General features: G+C 38.4%; 1 protein-coding gene across 2 annotated transcripts in view; it reads left to right on the top strand.

Annotated features, from left to right (window-relative positions):
• The window catches only part of NAV3 (neuron navigator 3), a gene marked incomplete at its 5' end in the record, with an annotated part of 269,575 nt that overhangs the window by 208,058 nt on the left and 35,316 nt on the right, over positions 1–26,201 (top strand). For both annotated transcript variants that reach the window (XM_082311047.1, XM_082311046.1), the window contains 8 exons: positions 1,256–1,961; positions 3,532–4,020; positions 10,543–10,584; positions 12,910–13,070; positions 14,927–15,115; positions 17,676–17,728; positions 22,573–22,596; positions 24,887–24,964. In XM_082311047.1, the coding sequence (XP_082167173.1) occupies positions 1,256–1,961; positions 3,532–4,020; positions 10,543–10,584; positions 12,910–13,070; positions 14,927–15,115; positions 17,676–17,728; positions 22,573–22,596; positions 24,887–24,964 (1,742 nt within the window). The remainder of the gene's footprint in view (positions 1–1,255; positions 1,962–3,531; positions 4,021–10,542; positions 10,585–12,909; positions 13,071–14,926; positions 15,116–17,675; positions 17,729–22,572; positions 22,597–24,886; positions 24,965–26,201) is intronic.

Below are 26,201 nucleotides of genomic sequence, written 5' to 3'. Positions count from 1 at the left end.
CTGAGGAACATTGCTGCAGCCAGTGGTCATATGGATGCAGAAATGACACGTCTGTAATAGTGATTAAAAAAGGAGATACTACAAGGGTTACCACATGCCAAGCTAAGTTTTCCGGATCTTCTGTTTGCCTGAAGACGAGCAGGCAGCCACTGTGCAACACAGAACAGAGGCCTTAATTGTTAAAGCACATAGTAATAGTCGGTGTGTTCGCAGTGTAGGAGTCTGATCCGTATCTTGGCGTGTGCATACGTTTGTGTAGCATAAAATGTGCACTGCATAAAAACACGAGTGGATTTAGTTCTGACTTGTAGGTGTTGCTCTTTATTACAGTTTAGTTTCTTAAGACAAATTAGGCCACCCACCTCCAAAACTTCTATAATCACTTGAAGAATGAATTAAAAATGGTGTTATGCTGAATATGTGTTCCTTATTAGGAGCATACAATAGATGCTTAAAGATAAACTAGAATAGAAGAGAAATGGCATTTTTTGTCTCTAAAGTTGTTTGTAAAAATATTCTCTTTTAAGATAGAAGAAAATATATTATTTAAACCTTTCTGAATGTCACAATAACATTATGTAGAAATATCTGGTATATAGGTATGTATCTGTGCAGTACTGAAGACAGCCTCTCAAAAAATCAAAAATCTTGAAAAGATATCAAGGATATGACAAAAACTACTAACTCATGTAATTGATATCGTTAGAGATCAAGAAGTTTCATACCATGACAACATAATCTCTCCCTGATAATTTTGTGTAACTAAAACCAGAACAAATTTACTTATAAACTAAAAAAATGTAATCAGTGGAAACCAAAGAACTCAATAAGTACCACGAATTTCTACATGCATAATTAATGTCATACTTCTGGAAATGTTAATTACATGTCATGTTTTATTTTCAATTATTATTTCTTACATATAGAAATACTATTAATAGAAAAAAAAGCCAAATAAAATTCCTTATAGTTCATTCAGGATAATTTTCTACATCTATGCTCTCCAGCTATATATGAAACTGGAAGTCCTCAGGAGAATTTCAAGCTTTTAATACTTAATGCTTACCTGTAATGTATCGTACCTGCTACTGACTGCTGATGGGGGACTAAAGACCAAATTGGTCTGTTTTCTTAGGGTAATTTTTCTACTTGTGTATTTTTTCATTTTGAAATTGTAACCATATAGTGTTAAAATTAGCTATTGAGACATTACAGCTTAAACACAGGTGACCTTTTCAAATATACTTTTATCTAGGAAAAACAGATGATGCAAAAGCTTCAGAAAAAGTGAAAACTCCCCTGAAAGGAGCCTCCATTCAGCGCTCTCCATCAGATGCAGGAAAAAGCAGCGGTGATGAAGGAAAAAAGCCTCCCTCTGGCATTGGGAGATCAACTGCTACAGGGTCCTTTGGATTCAAGAAGTCTGGGATGGGATCTTCTACCATAATCACCACAAGTGGAGCAACTATCACAAGCGGGTCGGCGACTCTAGGAAAAATGCCAAAATCTTCAGCCATCAGCGGGAAGTCCAATGCAGGGCGGAAAACGAGCTTAGACGGTTCCCAGAATCAGGATGACGGTGTCCTGCACGTGAACTCGAAGACGACTCTGCAGTATCGAAGTCTGCCTCGCCCATCAAAATCCAGTGGCAGCGGCATCCCCGGCAGGGGTGGCCACCGCTCCAGCACCAGCAGCATCGACTCCAACGTAAGCAGCAAGTCCGCTGGTGGTGCTGCTACCAAACTGCGAGAGCCAAGCAAGATCGGGTCCGGGCGGTCCAGCCCCGTCACCATCAACCAGACAGACAAGGAAAAAGAGAAAGTGGCTGTGTCTGATTCTGAGAGCGTCTCACTGTCCAGTTCCCCCAAATCCAGCCCAACTTCAGCAAGCGCCTCTGGCACACCGGGACTTAGGCAGCCAGGATCCAAATACCCAGATATCGCCTCACCCACCTTTCGAAGGTTAGTGCTTTTCTATGAATTCCTGAAGTTGCAGTATATAAAGCAGGGATTTTCAATGTGTTGAAGCACCGGGCAAAAAGCCTTTTCAGGGCATATTTTGCCACAAACAGAGAACCACATGCAAACAGATAAGACAGTAATATTTTTTTCACACAATACAATTATTTCTCTAAGGCCTAAAGACCTTCTCAGACCTGAAATGGCTGTTCCTTGAGCTTTGAGCATTTTAGGTACATTCCCCTAACAACAGTTTGAAGGCTAGAATAAGTTGGACTCGATGGTCCATATGGGTCCCTTCCAAATCAAGATATTCTATGATTCTAAGTTCTTATTGAATATGCAGGCACATGAGAAGTTCCCTCTCAATACTCTGATAAACACCCAAAGGGAAGACTAATGCCTCATTCAGGCACATTCTGTTACTGGAACAGGCGATTCCATAGCCTGGTCAGAGAACTGAAGAGCTCTATACATAAATAAAGTATTTACTTTCGTGTTGTTGGCAGCTCCAGCTACAAGCATTACATTATCTTAGCAGCTTTGTTACATCTTTCATCACAAACATTAGCAAAGCTAAATTTCAATTGGAAATGCTCTATTGTAACGTTTCTGGAAGTATAAATCTGGATGAAGCATAAATTGGGATGGAGCATTTGCGCTGTTGGAGAGAAGGCCAATAGTGCCCTCTTGTGCCTAGTTACCAAAACAGCATCTCCAAGCTCCTGGGGAGCGGCAGCTGATTTTTGTGGGCTTGGTAATATGTAAAATGGATTCTTACGTTATTAGCCATGCTTACTTTACATCACGATAAATTTTGCATTTATTTCTTATTAATTTATGAGCTGCACCTTAACTGCAGCTTAAAATGTTTCCAGTAAAACATTAAGTCATCACATGACCTTTTATTTCAAGAGTTTTAGAGGATTTGGGTTTTTTTTTTTTCATCACCACTGTAGAATTTTCTTCTATAGAATTGCTGTAAGCAATTATGTGAAATACACCTCTGTCATGACTGCCCTTGGAGACAAACCGAGCCCAGTTAGCTCTGGTGCAGTTTATTCCATCTGAATGGTTACTACATGACCGATGACCACATGACCATCTGTGCAAAAGAACAACGAGAGGGAAATTTTACACAAATACTTAGATGTTTACTAAACTATGAAGGGTTTTACAAGTGTTTATTGCAATCATTTTAGCTGATTTGAGAAGTGAAGGGTTTAAAAGCTAATGACTTAGCTGTGGGAACGCTTAATTCTTGAATTTGGGTGAAAGTGTAATCTGTTTATGCACTAATAAGACAAAAATGTGCTTATTTTAACTCTCTCTGGGAGGGTCTGTATGTGCAAAGAGCACATCTGAACAGGAGTGGATGAGAGCTCTTGCTAATGAAACAAACCCTGATTATTGTGATATGGTTAAGTGAATTTAATTTTGCGATGTGATTGATCAGCTAGGTAGGCATGATTTTAGTAGCGGTAATTAAAAATGTGTTTGGCTCTTAGGATGTTACGCCATGAATGTTTAATGTGGCTATCAGTTTCTCTAAAGCTATTTGTTTTACATTTAGGTTGTTTGGTGCCAAGGCAAGTGGTAAAGCTGCCTCTGCACCCAGTACTGAAGGTGTGAAACCCACATCGGCAATGCCCAGCCCTAGTACCACATTGGCACGGCAAGGCAGCCTGGAATCGCCATCCTCGGGCACAGGCAGCATGGGCAGTGCAGGTGGGCAAAGTGGTAGCAGCAGCCCCCTCTTCAGTAAACCTTCGGACTTAAATGCAGATGTTGTAAGCTTAAGTCACTCCTTGGCTTCCAGTCCCGCCTCAGTGCACTCTTTCACATCAGGTGGTCTTGTGTGGGCTGCAAACCTGAGCAGCTCTTCAGCGGGCAGTAAGGACACACCAAGTTACCAGTCCATGACTAGCCTTCACACCAGTTCCGAGTCTATTGACCTTCCTCTTAGCCATCATGGCTCTCTCTCTGGACTGACAACAAGCACTCAGGAGGTTCAGAGCCTGCTCATGAGGACTGGAAGCGTCAGATCTACTCTTTCGGAAAGGTGAGCTTGCCTATAGATACAGTGACCCCAAAACCAGTAAGAGGCAAAAGGACAGGAGCCAAAAAAATAAACCCTCTACCTGTTTTCCTAAAGGGACACTGTTTAATTAGCAGCTTAGTCCTTTATGTAAAAAAGGAAGGAAGGAAGAAAAGAAAGCTGAAAGAAATCACAGGCATTGGACTTGGAATCAACTGCCTTTTAAGGTTTTACAAGCACATTTTCTTTCTTGAGAAGTCTTTTTTTTTTTTTCCCCTGTTCTGGAAAACAGCCAGAGAAAAGGGGAAAATTGTCTAATTAAAGGCAAATCTAAACAGCCACAGAATGACTCCTGCATGCTGGATCTACCTGCTCTCCCAGCAGTTGGCAGCTCCAAAACTGTATCACTGCCCTCTTGCTAACAAATCTTCAGCAGTGGGGCCCCACCAGTTTTCTTCCCATTAGCTCGAAGCACAGGCAGAGCTGGTGGGCCCCTGCCTTCAGCTGACCGATCTTGCCTTAAAATGCCCAGTCCTGGCAAGCTGCTTCTTACATTGTAATCATTACACACAGATCCTTACTAAAATGCGGTTTCACTGGCAGGGAGACAGCTTGCAAGATGAGACCCTCACTATATGCACAGTGTGTGGAACAGACAAACAAAAGGAAGAAAGCGTTTTCCTCTGCTTGCTCTTTTTAATATGCAGATATTTTACCATTTATTTTATACTACAAAGTGGTGCATCCACCCCGGCACACTTGTACCATCTTTTCTTTTTTTTTTGTGTGTGTGTATGTGTGTGTGTGAAATATTTATTTGACTTTTGCAAGAGAGAAAAAATAAACTTTGCTAGGCAGTAAGTAATTTTCACTTCCTGCGAAAATTTTCAAGATTTGACAACCAAACTCTTCTCTCACATGGGGACTGAAAAGTCAAGATTAAATATTTCATTAGCCTTTGATCCAAAAAGGAATATTATACTGAGTCAGTCAGAAATATTTTAAACTTTTAAAGGTTAAACTCAGCTGTCTAGAAAATACATAATTAATTGAAGGAAAAAAGATCTCTTTTGTATACATGTGAAAAACATACAATGTTAAGAAATTTTTTCCCTTTATATAAAACCAGAGATTTTTCAACACCGATCTTTTCCATGGAAAGATTTTACTTTCAGTGAATCAGCATTAAAACAAAACAAAACAAAACAAAACCCCTAAAAAACTCTTTGCCAAATCGAGATGGAAACTCTCTGCAGATTTCATTCTCTTATGTTGCATTCATAAGTATTACTATATCAGCTAAAATCACGCCTTTTACTAATAAGAATACCACACTATAAAACATATGTTTACACCAATATAATGTATGATAATAACAATAGTTAAAAATGCACTGATACATAAGTGATTTGTAATTTGAACTGTGCCTTTAATTTTTAAATAGTAATTTGCATTGCAGGCCATGAACTGAATGTGACGGTATTTCTTAGAAAGTCAATTATTAACAGTTAGCTTACAAAAACCTGCACTAATTTCTAGTGCTACATATATGGATGGTGAGGTCAATAGGATGATGTGGAAGAGTATGAATTTATGCCAAAGATCATATTTATACAGAGGATGTCAAACATCACATTTAAATGTTAATGGTTTGGCATAAGCTCCTGAACAACCCCCACTACTAATACTTTATGTATTTGTTCAGTGACTTAATTTCAGTGGTTCCAAATACTTTGCCTTTGGCAATATTTTTAAGTTTCAGATTTGTCCGTATGGGGATATTATGACTGAGTCCAGAGAGAGCCATTTATCATGTTGATCTGGCCTCAAAACAAATATAGGTACCTAGAGAAAATGGTGTCATTTCTTGAATTATAGCCCCAATAGGGTTTTTGCAGTTTGATTTTTCCGAAAGGTCTGTTACAAGTGCTGTGTTTTTTCTAAACTGTTTTATACAGTAAAACCTACGTGTAGCAAAGTGTTTTTTCACAACAAAAGCATTCGTTTGCAATGTTAAGGCCAGATATGTTTGCAGCAGATTGCGTCCTTTTTCCTTTCTAAACTCAGATTATATTTGAGATGCCTCTGGCATGGCATAAGCAATTATCTGCAAAGAGGCTTATTCTTTTTCTTCAGTCACTCTAGAGCTTGCAAAAGACTGAACGAGCGGCCTGTATAGTGAGGTACGCTAATGTAATGTAGAGACAAAATCAGAAAGACCGAAGCACAAAATGAGATACAATTAGAAAGCAACATAAATTCTACACACAGAAAGTCTAGGGAAAGCTAAAAGAGAAGAGACCACTAATAATAGATGATACAAATAAACATGGCTTTGCTTTGCTGAAGCATTAACCGCAATTTGATAGCTAAGCGTCACTAATGGCAAGCATGCTAAGAGGGAATGAAAAGGTTAAAGACTACTCCAATTGACCAGTCCCGATGAACTTTTCACTTCCCTGCTTCAGACAGAGATATAGCCCTGCAGTCATTAGGACTGAAGAGGTTTCGAAGGGTCTGTGCTGAGGAAGGAGTGAGGAGGAGAGCTGAGCTGGAGGACGAGGGGATTGTGGGCAAGGCCATCTTGCCTTGGTTCCTGGAAAGATACAGAGAATATCAAACAAAATGGGTTAAGTAACAGATAACATGGGATTTGTTATTAACCGCCTTTTAAATAAGACTAATTTAATTCATTTGTAGGAAAGCAGGCTTTGTGAGTAGAGGAGAGGCATTAGATACAATAAGAAATCCTGAACTTAGTAAAGCTCTAGGTGCTGTTTCAGAGTACATTCTCACAAGCAAATGAAGGAAATAAAGTAAGGTGCTTGACCGGTTGGTAAAGAGTTATCAAAGACTAGTGATCAGTGGTTTACTAGCCTGAAGGGATATAACAGGGCAGGATATATTTGCACAGATACAAAATGGAAAATGATGAGGCTATTTTGCAGAAAGGAGACAGTGTCTAAGGGGTTGCAGTGCCATTGCTGGAACAAAGCATTTTCCCAGTATTTTGAAAATGAAAGTATCACATGTAAGTCTTAGAAAGTAGTTATCCCATTCTACTTTTTTGTGTTAAGGCTTTAACTTGAAGACTTTGGAACATCGAGTTTTAGGAAAGATTTGATGCAACTGGAAAGAACCCAGAAAATGAGACCAAAATCTCAGGGTGCATCTCTGTGTCCTGCTAAGGAGACTAGCCCTTGACTGCCTCCAAAAAACCAGTCACCTGCCATGGAGACAGCAAATCTGCAAGGTCTCTGCTACATTTGCCCACATGTCCCTCCAAGGGTGATCAGACATTGCCCACACCCGGTCTTCGGGCTATCCACCAAGCAATGGTATGGCATAAACACAGAGCTCCCTGACAACTGCTGTATTGGTACAGTGTCAAAGTTTACTCCAGTCAAATTTTGTGTCATTCATGACATTCTTTTGTGTTGTAATAACCAGAAAATAGGTTCAGTAAATACTAGCAAAATATTTGCTTTTTCAGCAAAATCTCCCTCAGGACTTTTGCTGGTTTTGCCCTAGCAGTATTTATTTAGACAAGTCTACTTCTGTTGTTATAGCAGTGTAACTCCTTTTGTGGGAGGACACTTGTATTTTAGCTTACAACAACTTAGAGGGATTAAAATAAATCATACAGGTACTTAGACTCTAAAATAAAACTGTCTATTGGGGTTAATTGGTGAACTGTCACTACTTTAATTGCTAAAACTTTCCAGGTGAACACATCACCAATATTTACTTTGAACCCTTAATTGCTGTTGGGCATTGTGGATTTGTGTCCATCTTCTGCTTGGTCTGAATGACACAGCAAGGGATGCATAAAAACTGCAGAAATATAGGAATTAACAGTGCTCTCATCAGCAATAATGGCTGCATTTTAAGATTAGCAGAGGGGAAGTAGTTTCTAATTACATGACTGGCTTGCTCTGGTTTACTTTAAAAGGGTGTTTAGTTTTGAGGGCCATGAAAGTGCATTGAAATCCACTTAAGCTCTTCAAGACTTTCAGTTGTTTTAAATTATCACCATAGTTGATGGTTGTACTTTTAAGGTGTGAAACAGTGCATCATGTATCAGATTTTCTTGTGTGTTCATCCATTTGTAAAAACTCATTTATAAGTCCCCTATCAGTTTGGCCCAGCCTGTCCCAGACCCCCCTAGGTGCTTCTTAGCTTGCAATAATTTGTTTTATTCCCTAATAGCTCTGCAACAGCTAGATATAGCCCAAAGATACAGCATTATGGCCCTTTCCCAAGTTAACCTCAACACCAAGGGCAGGTAGGAACCTGAGAACTGTAAGGCTTCCTGTAATTTCCCCCAGAGAACCTGCAGGCGGTTTCAATAGTGCAAAATAAACAAAAGGGAATGGAGATATGGTGGGCTTGATAACTTCAGCCTACATCTGCATGCATCTTCCTGCAAGACTGCTTTTGGCAATTGACATGGCAAAGGAAAACATCAGGAATATTACAATATTCTCAGCCTCACTTTATATTGGTATTTGTTTTGAGCCAAAGAGACAAATTCCATGAATGCATTGCTTCTCTCAGGAAAGGACTGACTTTTTTTCATATCATCTTTAGAGATCTTTTAAGCACTGAGGTCAGGCTGGTAGTGTCCTAGTGGGATCACTGCATGTTACAGTTCAGTTGTATTTACCAAAGGTCCAATTTCTGTGGAAGTAACATACCCAGCTTCTTGGTGCAGGAATGCTTTCAGATACTAAAAAGATATGGGCAGTTATGGGTCTGAATTAATAGTTACATTGAACCATGGTTAATAGTTTCATGCAATTATCTGAAATCTAGGAGAATCTTCATAAGATTTAGTATTTTAAAAAAGCAAAATGAATGTTTGCTACATTCACTTTTATGCGATTGCAATAACTCCATGCTCATGTTGAGGAATATTCACCTCTATTTCATTTGGGTTCATGAATTCAAAAGTTATTTAGCAAAATCCTATGGTTACTACTATCCTATTTATCTGACTGACACATAACTTTTGGTTCGTGGATTACTTTAAAGGAGTACTGATTGGCTCCTTTATTTCTAGATAATGTGCTATAGATTATTTTGAAATACATAGAACTTCAAGTTAAAGTAATATTAGAAAATGTGTTGTTCATTAGGATGTTTAAAGTATTGGCAGAAGAAAGTGGTTTTGTTATTATCATCGTGTTTATTTGTTCTGAAATTTAGAGATGCATAAAGGAACATCAAGGCCCCATTCTTCTCTGTAAGGAACTAAAAAATACATGAATCATGCATTCAAATATATGTTCTTTTACCAACCATTCTTGGTCCTTTTAGTTATATTGGGAGCAAAATGCTGAAAATTTAGTCCTCTCTCTGATAGAGGACTACTCTCACATGGACCGTGATAGCTGGGCCTGTGCTGAAATCCTGCAAAGTTTCTCCTTCCATTTGCTTTCTCCCCAAGGCCCTGGTTAAACCAGTAAAATTGCGTATAAAACTTCGTGGTGGTAAGAGGGGTTTACTTCCATTAGTCTGAGCCTTAATGGTAATGGATTGTTAACACCAACAGTATTTTCACTGCCTTTACCTATTTAGATCAAGGTTACATGACAGTGGGACCTCGAGCACCCCTGGCACAATAGAAAATGACCTTTAATAATGGCATGAGAGTTTTCCTGGGTAGGAAGAGCCCTAAGTTACTGTTGCTCTCAGAGGTATGATTATGATATGTAATACAGAAACTTTCTAGAGCCATCTATCAATTTAATCCATACAGTGACACTAAACTGTGTTTTAAAGGGAAAAGACATTGCAACACTGACTTGATAACTAGTTGAAATTCAGTCCACACTATCTACCGATCTACCAAGTCTTTACGAGGAAATGCGCAAGTGACACTTATTAGAAGGAAGGCTAGTGTGTGCCCTTCTGGTAATGGGGTTTAAATTAGGAAAACTCCAGTCATAGATCTCTGGGGATCAGCCACTCTGCCACCATGTATGCATGAATATAGAATAATATTGCCCTGGTGCCACTTTTCATTGTTCCCACCATCACCTTACTACGTGAGCCCCACAACAACAGAAAGCCAAGGGTCTGTATATTTAGCACGTATTTCTACAAGCAGAGCTATCATTTGGCTTCTGGCAAGGCCATGCTGTCTCTTAGCAGGTGCCGCAACCTTCATTTCTTTTGGAAATCTATTGGCATATCATAGGCAACTGTGAAAAATAAAGACTCATACTGTGACCATATGATTCTCGCACAGGTTGCAGGGTGAAGCTGTGGGAAGGTTAGAAATGGTAAGGAAGGATTTCTTTCTGACTTGGACAGTCTCCAAATTACTATTGACCCAGCCCAGGGCATGTCTAGATGAAAAATGAATGTGCAGCAGTCCATGTCCTATTGTCCCCTCCAATGAGTCAGGGATTTATCATGAAAGATATATTAAAAAGCTTTAAATGACCTTCTGTTATGCACACATATCTAGACCTTTAAAATTTGTAATTCTGAACAGTCCTGTTTACTGTGTGTCCTTAGGGATTTTTTTTGTTTTAACAGCATGCAGCTTGACAGAAATACACTACCCAAAAAGGGATTAAGGTATATATTTTTTTGAGCATGACTGCTACTTCTCTGTTTTTCTGTAACTTTTTCTACATTGTCTTTCCTTTACTTTCTCCTTTTGTTGATCCTGTTTACAACAGAGTTCTTGGTACTTAGATTTAAACCAAAAAATGTAGATTTTAACAATGGGCTTTTTCTTTCCACGTCTGCCTAGTAAATAAATTTCCTTTCAAGATATAGCATGGAAAGCGAATACTGTTAAGGATAGTTTCCTTATGCAATGAATCTTAAAAGGCATTGAATCCTGGAGAGCTAAAAGAGACAGATCAAGATACTTTAGCAATTCAATGGGACTACTTGATGAAACTATTGAGAAAAATAACATTTTTAGAGGTGGATCTGAACTTGAACTCTAAATGCAAACACTCATGCGATTTGAATTGAAGATCTGGTAAAGAGTAAGGCTAGAAAATACTAATTTTAACATCCAAGGTTTGTAAGTATAAAATGAACCCTGCTCCAACTAGTCTTCTTGATCCCTATCCAGCAATACTCAGAGTCCAACTTTGCTCCTAATTCCCCACTAATTAGAGCTGTCTTCATCACAGAAAACACCAGTCATCTACCGTCTTCTGCAGTCCATGGTTAAAAAGGAGGATCATTAGGTAACTTGTCTGGTCTCATCAGGAATGGCAGCCTGTATCTCCCTAATCCAGGAAGGAGATTTGACAAGCAAGGGTATATGTGCATGCACACAGACACTCTGCAGCCTTCCAGTCACTGAAATCACACAGTTAAATCTCTTGAGTTATTGATAAATCATATTTTATGAAATTTTAAGATACTGCTAGAGTGTTGTCACTAGATAGCACTTTGTGCTCTTCTGCACTACCCATTCCTTAAAAGGAATTTAATCAAATTTCCCATTATCCCAAAACAATCATTTTGGATTGGGAGAGAATGGAAAAGGTGGAGGACATGAAAGAGGCATAAAGGGGACCCTGCAAGGGTACAATGGGACGACTGAGGTTTGTGGCTGTACAATTGTAATGGTGGCTGAAAGCTGAAAGTGAAATGGAGTGGGAAAACAGCTTATAGGCATATAATCCTGATCAGTTATCCCAGAAAGACCGTCAGTTTGATTTAATGTGCAGGGACCCCAGTCCAAGACCCAGATCCTGAATTCTCATTTTGCCATCTTTCTGGTCTGATAACCACTGGGTAACTCTGCTCTACCACATTTATAAGCAAAGATCATAGCTGTCTTTTTGAAAGGAGAAAGGAAGTAAATATTTAATCAGTACAAGATGTTTTAATGCCGTAAAATATTGTACAAAACCTCAAGCACAACATGAGAACTCACATGTTCATTTAATCTGCTTTCTAAGCAAAAATACTCGTGCCTTGCAAGCCTGCAGCCAGAGTATCAAAAGCCCTGTCTGCTCCACTGCTTGGGGAACACTGATGGCTCATGACAGTGGTGAAGAAGGTGCTCATTTCATTGTGCTGAATGAAGCAGGCTATTGCAGACATTACTGAAAACAATCTCTTGGTTAAGACCCACACTGCCTGCACATTTTAATGTTTAACCACTGCCAGAATTGCCCTTCTTCCAGCTCAGCCAAAAGAGGCTGGGCCAGTGAGTTACCAGTTCTCCCTCTTAGCCCATGTGTCAAGTTGCACTTGTTTTATTGGTTTGCCACAGGAAGCAGTTGATGAATGATTTGATTGCCAGGCTTCTTCCTTCCAGAGAACTTGTTTCTGCTAATTGTGGATTTTTCCTGTCCCTTTCCCTCCCCCCAGTTTGGGGCAGGACACAATGCCAAGTAGCATTCAGAGCGACAGACCGCACATATGACCATGAGTAGCTGTCATTCCCAATGCAAACTCCTTTTTCAGAGTTGTTGATCTGTTTCACTCCTGTCATCTAACCAATTGCCCACATGATCTGTGGCAAATGTCATTTTGTAAGCAGCTACTCACATTTCTTGGCTTCTAGTCTGTCCATTCCCCATCCTAGACACACAGCTTCTGAGCTTTTGCATCAGCCTGTACACTTCCTACAGCTTTGAAGTCCTTTCCTGTCAACTCAGTTGTCTGTCTTCTATGGTTTATCATCATATCTCTTCAAAGGAAGGGAATGCTGTCTTGGGGAGGGGGATGAAGGTGAAAGGGGTTTCAAGTCCTTTACTTTTTCTGTTGTAATAAGATGGTAAATTTTACCCTGGTGATAACCACTTGACTTGATGCTTTCCAAGGGTTTTGTTCTATCTAACTGGTGAAGTGTATCTATGTGACACCTGTTTCTTTCCAAACTGTCACCTTGTCGTTGTTTTGAGCATGTCAGCTGTGGTTTTTCAGATATACTCCATCATCCCGGCAGACGAGTCAGGAGGAAGGCAAGGAATGGCTGCGCTCCCATTCAACTGGAGGCCTCCAAGACACTGGCAGTCAGTCCCCGCTTGTTTCTCCTTCAGCTATGTCTTCATCTGCAACTGGAAAGTATCACTTTTCCAACCTGGGTAAATGTCGTTTCCCTTCACTCTTTCTGCCACTCTAGAACAGAATCATAAAATTCAACCGTTCATATTTCTTAGTTTGCCAAACTTGATAATTTATTTTAACATCTCCATCACCATATTGTGGTGCCTCACTAATGAAGGGAAACTCACAGTGTTTTTCATGGACTAGGCCAGGGTACCTCCTATTTTACATACAGAAAAAAAGCACAGATTCTCTATGTCTTGCCCAAGGAGAAGAAAATCTGAGGCAGAGATGGAAATCAGCTTCTAGTTCAAAGCTGCTCATCTTTTAGGATTCACAGTCAGTAGGATTCTTTCCAGTGATTTCAGTGAATGTTAACCCAGACACTAAACATTACTTTTTTCCTACATACAGGTTTGTTTTGAGATAGGCCTTTCCAATGCATTTCAGTGGCTGGACCTGGCTATAACTGCACGGGGCCCAATCCAAATCCTGTCCTTGAATGCAATATAATATTTTAGGATGTGAATCACATTTAAGATTTATTTGATTACAGGTCAAGATTTAGATTTGGTTCTTCTGGATCTTGTTTCAAGATAATCCAACACAAATTTAGTTTTGTTAATAATTTTATTTTTCTTCAGTGCTTAATAGAAAACCATTTATTTGCACCGCGCTGGACACATACCTAGGTTCACAAGGAGCTTTTGTGCTTTAGGCCCTTATTGTGGAATTAGCAGTAACCTTTGAAGCATTCACACTTCTATTACTCTGTCACAGCTTATGGCATCTGTAGGTTACAATCACTCAAAAGAAATTTGATCAGACATACAAATGTTGGTCTTTATTACATGTGGGAAAAGAAGTTGAACAAAGCCACCTTTAAAAATGAAATTGAATCCAGGCTAAGCAAGCCACTGCTTTGGATTTCCTCCATGTACTTGCAGTAGTTTGAGACAGAGCTCTTTTTAGGCAGTGTTTCTCTCACTCTATCATTTTCTGCTTACAATTACCTTCTTTTTCTTTTTGTTCGTAGTTCTTGTATTCACAACAGAGAGCAATAAGATCAAGGGGTTTTAAAATTTATTTTGTCGTTGTCCTTTGCTTCTTTCCATTATCATAGCCCTATGGAATAATTTGCTCTCACAACACAGCTGCTCTGGTAGTTTATGACTTAAGGCACATCTTGCATGATCTAAAATAAAAGTCCAAACACTGAGGCTGAGTTTGGGTAGACAATTAGCTTTTTCTTCTAGGCACTGAGTTCATGTGGTCCAGGTGAACCATAACCAGGCTTTCCTTCCTACCAGCAAACAAACTTTGCAAAAGCTTTAAGTAGGTTCATCAATGCTGTTCTGGATTTCAGCCATGAGCGATTGGACTACTCCTATTTATTATGATGAGATCCATCTGGCCTGTGCAGGAATTTTAACCTAATATAGTAGTAGGTGCTGTAAAAAATCAAAGGATAAATATGTCTTGCATATGCCAATAAACTTTGGTTGTAACAGCAGTCAGTAATATAGGTATATAACAATAAAATACAGATACTGATTTATGAGAAGAGCTGCTTATGAAAAATACTTACAACTTCTTATTCCTTTTTAACTTTTGAATCTCTCCCATTGATTTTCTGTCTTGGGCTGTCAAAGTGAACAAGTGTGTATTCAGACACCAGTGTTAGCGCTACCATGTGTTTTACAGGATTAGTCTCATCCAGCTCCTCGGAGATCATCTGCTTCACCATTTTGTGGTGGCTTTGTATGTAGGAGTAGAAGTCTTTAATTTTCTCAACAGCGCAAAGTCCACCTAACCATGCTAGTCCTACAATTTTGTGCAGAACCAAAATTCTTTTAATGGAAATGTGCTTCATTAATAAAGCTTTGTATTCCAGTGAGTCCAACCAACCTATCTCAGTTTAACCTTCCTGGACCCAGTATGATGCGTTCAAACAGCATCCCTGCACAAGACACTTCTTTTGATCTGTATGACGACTCCCAGCTGTGTGGCAGTGCTACATCCTTAGAAGAGAGACCACGAGCAATTAGTCATTCAGGTTCATTCAGGGACAGCATGGAAGAAGGTAAGACTGAGTTACTATTTGGATCAGTGAATAGGCCCCAAAATACGTCCCCAAAATAGGCCTCCAAAGTGTAGTAAAATTTTAAAATATTTCTTCTGCAACATAAAAACTTAGATAATTTTGTGAAGTTTTCTTTTAATTCTGTTGGGCTGGACTCCCAGGACTTCCTTACCCTAAAGCATGGAAGATATTTCTTTCACACAGTAATACGCAGTGCTATGTCATACATGTATAAATCCTTTATCAGAAATTTTGGAGGAAAAGAAGCTATTCTTGGAAAATTATTTTATTGTTTTTGCCTCTAAATTTGAAGTGTCTGAGCATACCTTGACTACTGTGATTCCGTGCTTTCTTAGTCCTACTTCTGTATTTCCCTTTTTTTCCCAAATGCCAGTGCTACTTAGCATCCCCTTTCTTTTGCAGTCATTTCATTTCCTCACTTTCCTACAGCTTCCTAGAGCAAACACTATGTGAATTTCTGTACTTAAACTCTGCCATTTGATCTGACCTCAATACTTGCTTTATGCAGATACTACTGTTGGTCTGATTTCTTTAATGCTATGTACAACACCTGGAATCTGGGGAATATTTTTTGTCTTGGTTTTGGTTTTTGTTCTTTTTAAACGACAGAGCATCTGACAACTCCTAATTAAATGCACTGTAACATTTTCTTCTGCCTAACATTTCTGGTAAATCTGATTATTTGCAGAATTCCCATAAGCACAAATTTCTCACACCTTTAATTAAAAAAAAAAGAAAAAAAAGAAAAAAAACCAACACCAAACCAAAAAGCAACAAAACACCAAAAAAAAAGCAAAGAACAAAACCACCCCACTAAAATTTAATGGAGATTCACTCTATAACATCATCTCATCAACCTTGCTTACTGCTAAGTGATGACAATATAAATGGTCTTTATAACAAGCAAATAAAAAAGTCTTCCCCTAGCCCCAAAGCTCATAGTTATGAGATAAAAGGGGGGAAAAAAAGTCCTAGATGAAAGAAAGGACAACTAATACTTTTACTTTTCAATTCCTCCTTCTGTATTTTAGATGATATGTCAGGCAGACATCTGGGTATGTAATACTAGCAGTAGGGTGCAGGACAGATCAAGCTGTGAGTTGTCAGCACAGAGAGGATGGTTGACTGCACAGAAGCATATCACATAATTCAAGGACAGAGGTGACTACAGACCCTTTGCTGAGGAACAGGAGAATTATCAAAGGAAACACTGAAAGCAGAATAGAGAAAACAAGGCAAATAATTTATGCATAGAAAAAGAGGTGTTAAATCTAGAATTTCAGTAATGGGTCACCAGCGGCTTTGACGAAAGCTTTTTCATTGGTCATGTTTCATATCCAGCTGGAGTGGATAACCGTGATCAACATGAGTAAATGAAAGTCAATGCAGCAATAATAAACAGTTTTCAGCAGTTTATGGTCATTAGAGATTAACATGAAATGATGCTGTTGGAAGGCCAAATGTATTTTATTTAAGATAGGAGCTCTGGTGAAGGTTATGGTGAAAGAAGTGGGGTAATGGGTAGAGCCACTGTGTAGGACAGCGGTATGGGAATTTACCTGAGAGATTTAAAGCAGAGACTGAAAACCAAAGATATATTGAAAGCAAGAGGATTTCAATGGTCAGTGTACCACATCTTTGTAAATATTTGCCCAGTTACAAAAGTAGATTTAAAGTCTATTTGGCTAATGCAAGTGTTCTTGTATTGTCAGTTTGGCATACGGATGCCAGGTAGCTATTAAAGCAAAATAATTTATTTACCAAACCCTGGCAGCTTATAAATATTGAACAAATTTCTTTTGAAACAAAAATGAAAAGAAGTAATGAACTAAATTATCTTCTTTAAAATTCTCTGTTGGTGTATCCTTCCTCAGGAGAGTCGTCAGGAGCAGAAGGGGCAATTTTGTCTCAGTTTAGGCTTCACTTCCCATTTTCAGAGAGGCCAGAAACCCCATTTTTTGAGTTGAAGTCCTGCAACATTCACTTGGTGCTCTTGAGGCTGACTCTACTGATGATTAGTGGGAATATGGCACGATGTCTTGCGGTAACCCCTTCACACAGACTACAAGTGCAAGCATGCACAGGTCTGCATTGTGCTGAGGTGAGAAACCAGCTGAGCAAAGCCTGGGAGCTCACCCCAAGGAAGGTGAACTCTTTTGCAAAGCATAGTCCCTTATTAAAATCAGTTTGCTCAGCTTTGGACAGGTGTATAAACAGCTCAATTTCTGGTTTCTCTAAAAAGTGTATTTATAAAATGATTTTTTGTTAAAGCAACAAACGTGACACTTGATTTGCTGGTAATAATACTGACTCTCACTGGCTCACTCTCCTACCTCACACACAGAAAAGGGCTTTCTTTTTTATAGAACAATCTCTTTAAGTGCAGGAAAAAATATCAATAGTGTTTCTATACTGATAGCTCATAATTATTCTTCATGGAAGACTGGTTCTCATTTTAAAAAGGTGTTTAGTTATTGAGCTACGTGGGGGAACTTTTATGCTTTCATCAATATTTCATGTTATTTTCATTTTTTTAAAGTACATGGATCCTCGTTATCACTTGTCTCCAGCACATCCTCTCTCTACTCTACGGTGAGTATTGACATTTTAGAAAAAAGTTCTGCCTGCCTCTGTTCTTGTTCATTGTTCATGAAACTTTCAGTGCTTTGAGGTTTAGAAAGATTAAAATTGTACTGCAGTAAAGCAGGAACATTTATTTTCAACTTGATATTACTGTCATGCTATTTTAGAATACATTATTTTAATTTTTTTATGTGATTTGCTTAGAACAGCTTAAAATCACCTAGTGTATATTTTGAAAGCTAAAAAGAAAATAATGGTCTGGGAGTCTCTCTTTAAGGGGGGGTCCTTATGCTATTGTAGTTGATAATTTTGAGTAGTTTTGGTTATTTTCAGCTGGTTTTCTAATTGTACAATTTATGAAGTGTTTTTGTCATGTCACTGTTCAAGGCACGCTTCTTGGAAAAGACAAGTTTGCTTCAGGGTAAGGGAGATACAATTTGCAGGTTAAATGTCTACTGGTCCCTCTTGCAAATGATAGTATTTAGATGTTATTTCCAAAGAGAAGAGTGTCTTTAAAAAATTAGTTATCTTAGTTAATTAGATTAATTAGATTGAGTAATAATTGTACTCTAGCTCAAGCAGAAGTTCTGGGTTTGATTTTTTTTTTCTCTATTTTATTGTTTTGGTATCTTTTTTGAGATCTTCTGCATAATTTGTTGCTTCAGTTGTTCTACTTACAAGAAATCATCCATATGGGAGGAGTTAAACATGTTTGGATATTCCCTTGCTGATACACAACAGTTGCTTTGCAGCCTATTCTCTAACTACAATTACATGGTGTAGTAGCTCTTTTTCACAGGAGTGCAACCCACTTATCTGCTTTCATATCATGCATTCATGAATAGTCTGTCTCCTTTCCATGTTTTCAGGTGTTGAATAGTGTCAGCTGACATCCCGGGAATGACATGGACTCCTCTACCCGGAGCCAACACCAGTTCTTGCCTGGGAATATTGAGCCCATGCAGCCTGATGCATTTCTACCATTTGGTAGCCATATCTCAATGCTAAACTCATGTTAGCTTGGAAAGTAGGTTGCATCCATGCACAATGTATACCAAAATGGTGCCTCTCCAGGTTCTGTTTCATCATAAAAAGGTCTATACAGGGACATGTCTAAAACATCGGGTACACACGCATTAGGTTTTCCGGGCCTTAGCAGCAAGTTGCAAGCAATTCCAGTCCAGATCAACTCCAAATTATTTGGGGGAGGTAGAATGTATGTACAGACTGGCTGCACATAAAGTATGACTAACATTCAAAGCAAAGCTTCTCACATTTTGGTAGTGGAAAAATCTACTGTTTCCCTGTCTATGAGACACTGCCATCAACTTGCATGAAGGAGTGTCCAAAATTATAATTCAAGCTTTGACATCAAAATTTAGGAGAATGTTATGAAACTGATAGCTGATAAAAATCAAATTACAAAGTGACACAGGATGCTTTCAGTATCCAGTCAGTAATTCTGAAATATCTCTGCTCTGAAGTTGTGTATTATAGCAAGGGTTTACTAATACTTCCTATTTATATAACCTGCTATCATTCAAGATTACAGAGTATCTTGGAAATATTACCTAAACCCCATAATATTAGAGAACAATATTTTTCCTGCAAAACAAACTTTAAATTGTTTACCCAAGTTCATACTGTAAGCCAGTGGAATATCTTCTGAAATGTCTGACTGTGAATTCACATTGCAGCTAAGCCCCGCTCCTTAAGTTACGGATTATGTAAACACAATAATGGAAGTTACAGAAAAGTTTGTAAAGGGCAAGAAAGGAATTAGTATGACAAAATCACTAGTGTTGACCTTTACGGATGATTTTTGATCAGAATTTCTTCTGCTTGATCCCTCTCATCCTGTGAAAAAAGTTTAAACTTTTCAGCAATTAATCAGAAGGTGATGCACAAGTGGAGTATAGAAACGTGAAAGGCTGGCAGTGAGTATCACATCACCTGAAAGCTGAGAACAACATTTCATTGTTTGATGATACGGTGCAGTGCCCCATTTCCTCCAGAAAGGGATAGCTTCCCAGGGTTATGGCACACGTAATGCGCTTTTAGCTATTACTAGATTCAAGGAGGAGTACGAGAGCTTTTTTACATTAAGCAGGCCGAAATCACTAAGCAGGAACTCCAAAGCAGCTGCTTTTCCAGAAGTATCTCAATCAAATATATTTATCAGATTTCTCAAGCATTGTCTTAAGCCTTGGTGCTCGTGGTTTTCTACAGCCTAATCACTGGGGAGATTCAGACAAAGTACTAAATAAAGATCAAGATCTTTATGTATTATTACCAAAAGATAGCTGAAACTCTTGAAGTTATTCTCTGAAGATTGTTTCTTGAGAATTAGAATATGAGATTCAGAAGAGACATTTCATGATTTGCTGCCATTGCAATGAATAAGTCCAATGAGAGAGAAGTTCTGCATTCACTAGTATTTTCTGTATGTATTGGCTTTCTTCTTGATTTGCATTTGGGTTTTCAGGACTTAACTGAATAGACTGGAAATCTAGCTTGTAGGGATATGCATGTACAGAGATAAACATTTGGTTTCACAGGAAATTATGCCATGTAAGCGGACTTAGTAGACTGTAGGATTGAAATACTGATTTGGTTTTGGCAGTGAATATATCTAGCTCTCCAAGAAGTTGAAGATGTGTGGTAGTGTAAATTATGATAGGTTGTCTCCAATTTTAGTCTCCTCCTGCTCAGTAGGTGAGACACTGCAATTTGCACATATTTAGTTAATTGCTATATTGCTCGCACTGGCTCTCAGCATTAGCTATACTTAGAATCCCTAGACTTCATTAACTGTGCTAAGCCAAGCTCAAAGGAGATGTGTAAGGACATGTCATTTGCATTTTTTAAGCAATATTTTAAGTCTTCAAAAAAAGAAAAAAATAATGCTTACAAGGATGGGATGCACAGATATGATGGAGAAGTAAAGGGAGAAAAAAAATGATTTCCTTTCAGAGCCTTTTGAACCAATGGCTGAGTGCTGGGTTACAATATTGTCAGCATGAACTCTTAAGTAAAACCTGCTCAGATGTATTTGGTTGCCAGATTTTATTTTTTAAGTTGATAGTATGCCCAGAATCCTGTTCTTTCTCTTTCATTTACTTCTTCCACGGCCCACGAAAGTTGTGGGAGCCACCTCTCTGAACTCTGGGAGAGAGGCAATGCTTCCTTGTACAGTGAGGGAGTCACCTGGTAACAACATGTAGCACTGTCTTCATGAGCAGGGGCCAGTGGTCTAAGGCTGAGGGACCACATCTCCACATGGCAGTTTCAGAAAAGGTCACCAACCCTAAATTTTTATTTTCTTGCTTTTCTTGGCACAGTAGAATTCATAAGGGGACATAGTCTTTCTTGATCCCTTTGTGACTTTTCATGCACTTCATGTTTGAAGTAACAATAATGAGAATAGAAATTCCATTTTTTCTGTAGGCAGATCTCCTTTTTGTGAACATAGATCAGAAAGTTAGTATCAGTATGTGTGTCACGTCAGTGCTGGTACATAAAACAATCATTATAGTAAATCATTCCCACGTAGTGATGTATCGGGTATTACAGTAGTTTCAGTCGAGAAGTTCTAAGTGTTGCACAGGGAAATATCATAGCATCACAGTCTTTTTAGTGACTGTTAACAGATAAACATGTATGGAAAGAGGCATTTTCTAAAAGTCTTCTCCCCCTACACCAGGGAAAGTAAGAAAACATTTCTATAATAAATTATTAAAATTCTAACAGCACAAAAGTTGTGCTTAATACAGGCTTAAAAAAGCAGCTATATTAATTTGTAATAAAACGGATACTGCCTGAAGTCAGGGAATCTTCTGAGGAACTCTTACCTTGGGTTTTCTTAGCCTTTCTAGTGTTATTTACAGCTAATTCTTCTACCCGCATTTTCCTTTTACTGCTTACTTCTCTTCCAGACAATCTTAGACTGCTGCTCTGAACTTGGGCCACCTCAGATCATGGGGTGGATTGATTTCCAGTACATTAACTGATTCTTATTTTATGTTATGAAAGGGTTCCTCTCTCATGGCATGCCATTCCTTTCCATTAGAATCCCACTGAAGCAAGATTTCTCTGTCCACCAAATGCCTCCTAAATTAGACTACTCCCATGCTTACAAATTTAATGACTTTCTAAGGTTTGCCTTGCAATGATTTAGTTTCTTAGTTTATTGAAAAAGAATGCTGAGTAAATAGCATCATTATATGACACAATACATAACAATATGGAAAATATCTAAAATTATTAAATATTATTAGCAAGTTTAAGCTGAAACTTCAACGTGCCTTGATAGCCCTTAATATTTTGGTCAGTACTCTGTATGGAAGAAATTATTTTAAACTGCAAGTACCCCTCTCCCCTCACCTTCCCCCATGTATGTTTTACTGGTGTGCTGCCAACTTCTCTTAGCAGGGATTAGTCTGTTAGGAATAGTGCTCAGTATACAGTAAAGCAAATATAGTTCCAGGAACCATAATAATCATTATGGTGTAAAAGTTTGCTGGTAACAGACTAAGGTCCATGCAGTGACAGCATAGCAAATTTTCTTTTGCATCTTAGAAATGTAGCTGCAGTTTCTGCAGTTCTGTTCCTGTTCTCCCTTTATCCACTGTTTCATGTTGTCAGTATGCTGGCAAACTCTTTGGGGTTTCAGCTGGAGCCTTGCCAAGTAAGTTGAAAAGAATTCCATTTATTGTTTTTACGGCATACCTTCCTTAAATGTAATGGATCCGTGAAACTATTCATTTCACTTCAGTGTAGCTGGCTTTTATTTTCTATTACCGCAATTATGTTGCAGACAGTTTCTAAGCCATTTCTTCTTTGTTTTCTTCCAGGCAGAAGAAAAGGCACATTCAGAGGTAAAAACTTTTCTTCGTTTCTATAGTTGTATATTGTATTATATTATTTTAAAGTTTATTGTTTATCTGCTATGGCTAAACTGCTGAGTCGCTGGGGAAAAGACACCCCTATGACTTTGTACCACTTTTTGAGAAGAATTGGTAAAGAGCTGATGCAGCTTCTAGTGCACTGAAGGTGTTTTCTTAGCATTGTGCTGAAGAATGCCTCCTGGCTGAGGTTCTGAAAAGGTGAAAAGAATCAATGAGAATCAGGCTGCTGAGTGGAAGAGTTGTGATACATCTGATTTCAGACTTAATACCACTCTGGACTAGATCTAAAGGACTGTGCAATTTTAGGTAATGTGCTGCCTTTCAGGAGAAAAATACTTCCAATGTTCACTTTGAACTTCTCTCTCTTACATTTTGCATTATTAAATTTCTGAAACTGACCACTTTGATGGATTTCAGAGCAACGCATATTGATTTCAGATATAAATCAAATCTGACGTGGAAAACAGCTTCTTTCTCCTCACAGTGTATAAGAATGGGTGACAAGCCCGGGTCAGCAGCTGGATACAATTACAGTCTTTCGCAAAATGAAGTCCTGGTTGTATTAAAAGGGCATCAAGGAGTAGCAGCAATAAAATGCAGCACCAAGGGTTGTGCTTCCACTTCACAGAGCTACATCTCTGTGTTTATGCTGCTCCTATTTTTACTATTCTAATCAGAGAAAAAGTCAACTCAAAGATATTTTGAGGAAGTTGAACAAATAAACATATTCTTCCTTACTTGCTGCAGCATATTTCAATATAATTTCTACCTGAATTTTCTAAGCTCCTTTTTCTGAAAGTTAAAGCAAAGGAGCTGAAAAAGCATGTCATAGCTCAGTAGCGTAAATGACAATTCCTCATTTCATTGCCTTTATACAGGGCTGTATATAGTGGTGAAACAACATTTCTTTCCTGTGTATTTCTACATGGTGTTTCCTCAGTACTTAGGTCTGCTCTGTGATGCTCTTGCAGAAGGTGCTGAACAGCACTTCATGAGACCTGCCTTTGTATACTTGCAGGAATGTGATGAAAGTGTAGCTTAAGCAGGAAGGTGAAATAATTGATATTGAAAACCAAAGAGAAAACTTGGAAAAAGAAAAGTGGCAGTCCAGGATGGAGAACAGCTCGATAATGTTTCCTTTGCTCTGAGCTAGTGTAAATGACCTAGCTATTTTTGTATCATAGATGTACAGGAACTTGTTAATTCTTAAAGCTTGTGCAATATTCCCTGTTGGTTTTCATGGGAGTCATAAAATTAAAGTACTGCAATAGTCTTTACTAGTTAATGTTATGTGCTCCCTTTCCTAGGATAGTTTTAGACATTTTACTTCTCTAGTCTGGAATAACTTCTTTCATGTGTGAGTATGAAAGGGGTTTCAAAGTGCTGTGCTTAAGTTCAGTGCAATACCTGGAGTTCCTGTAAGATCTCAAATAGGGTTAAATGAGCTTAAAATGATGCACAAGCTTCATGCTAGACATCTATCCTGATTCTGTTTTTCATTAAAGGATACAGGAGCCTTGAATTAAGTATATTTTCATGTCAGCAGTCACATTTAAAGCAAGATTTTTTTAAGTTGGCCAGCAAGTTTTTGAAAGATATAGAAGGTTTGAAGAGGCTGCATGTTTGAATCTCTGGGACTGTAGGAAGTATTGTGTTAGAGAAAAAAAAATCTTACTGTACCTCATCTAACTTCAGACATCCATGAAGCAAAAATCTGTGTCTGAGGTAGTCATTGAAGCCTTCTTCATGCCAGGCAGCAGGGGAGTACTTTTTGGCACTTCGTCTGAGTCTAATGTAGACATTTAACATATGTTGGTTGCATCACGTCTACAGTCAGGCAAAGTGAACCTCACTCAAATTCTTTCATGTTTCATAATCTCAGATCTCATCCAGGTCTGCTGTCCTTGATTGCACTAAAGATATGTTTGGAACTTATGGGATTTGATTAAAAAGCATGGCATTTATATGTACAAACAGGGGACTGTACATGTGAAGTAATTAAGCACTTGCCCATATGTGCTCCTTTAACTGGGATCCTAGCTCATGCACTGGTTAAGTGCAACAAAACAGTTGGAGCAGCACTAAGTGCAAACTTCTAAGAATTTGTATTTCTGAATAGTTCTGAGATTAAAATGTGAAACTACGATATTGTAAACCTATTAGAGATCCCATAAGAAAACAAACGACAAAAAAAAAAAAAAAAACACAACAGAAGGAAATTGCTGAAATGCTGACAGCAGTCTTTTTTTTTTTAATCTAGCAAATTCAGAAACTACGGAGAGAGCTGGTTGCATCACAAGAGAAAGTTGCTACCCTTACATCTCAGCTTTCAGCAAATGTAAGTATTTTTGCTTGTGATCATAACCAGTATCAGAGCATACATTATCAGATGGGCTACCAGCCCTTACTCAATTCAAGTACCAACACTTGATCTGGGAGACTCTTACTATTTATTTATTTTGGTGTTTTTCAAATTAATTATTTCATTAAGTGTCTGTATTGTCTCAGCTTCAAGCAGAAGAAGTAATCAAACACAGTGGAAATAGAAATGAGAGTTTCCACACTTGGGATGTGACAACCTATCCATTTCAGTTTCACTTTCTTCAGAATCAATTAAAAAAAGGCCCAAAAGTAAAGAGACACAACCAAAGAAAGGGCATGAATTGCAGATTCTGATAGAATTCATTATAATTTCATTTCACAAAGATAAGCCCTGCAAAATACAGTTAGATGTGGAGGGAACAACAGTATACAATTCTATATAGAATTCATATGGTGCAATAATTGTGCTGATATATAACTAATGGAAACTGGGCTATTTCACAGAGAGGTCCCTGGTGTTCCTTCCAATTGTCATACACTGGTAATATGAGTTATTGAATATGTTATCAGAAAATAACGCCAGACAGGGAATGTGAGCTACAGTCCCGTCTGGTTACTATGGTTTCAGATGAAGTTACCGGACAGTTACTGAACAATCTCTTGTATAGTGATTTTTAAATGCAATTCAGGAGATAACTGCAGTTACCATTCCCAAGGAAAGCTGAGATGCAGTTGCAAGAGAGTATCATTTTGCATTTCAAGAAAGTAACTTCCTGATGTCTTGGGCAACATATAGCATGCCTTTCTTCAAAATGTAGATGTACTGAGTATTTAGTTCTATAAATACTGCCATTATTTTCAAGAAATTATTTCAGTTGTTGAAGTAGTACTATGTTCATGTTGTGGGAAAATAACCTCTAGCTGTGTAAAAGCTACATGTTCTCTTAAGACTACCACACGTGAAAATGTAGAAGAGCTAGTCTTATCACTTTCTGCTTTGTTGAGGTGGCTGCAGAAAACCTGTGGGTGTTTGTACCTCTGTAGCAGTATAGGTTGCCAGTCTGTCCTGAGTTCTGAGAACAAACTAGTGAAGCAGACAATAATGGAGTCCTGCAATGTTCGTAAATTCAAAAGCTAGATTCTGGGTTGGGTTATTAATTTGGGAATTTATGCCTATCTTCGGGGTTCCGTCTGTCATGTATTTTGGACACTGATCTTCTTTGCCAGAATGGGCAATTCTTTACTCACGCATT

The sequence above is a fragment of the Platalea leucorodia genome (assembly GCF_965183815.1).
Source record: "Platalea leucorodia genome assembly, chromosome: 4".
Classification (NCBI taxonomy): Eukaryota; Metazoa; Chordata; class Aves; order Pelecaniformes; family Threskiornithidae; genus Platalea; species Platalea leucorodia.
Note: the sequence above shows the minus strand (reverse complement) of the source record. Positions and strands in the feature narration are given on the sequence as shown.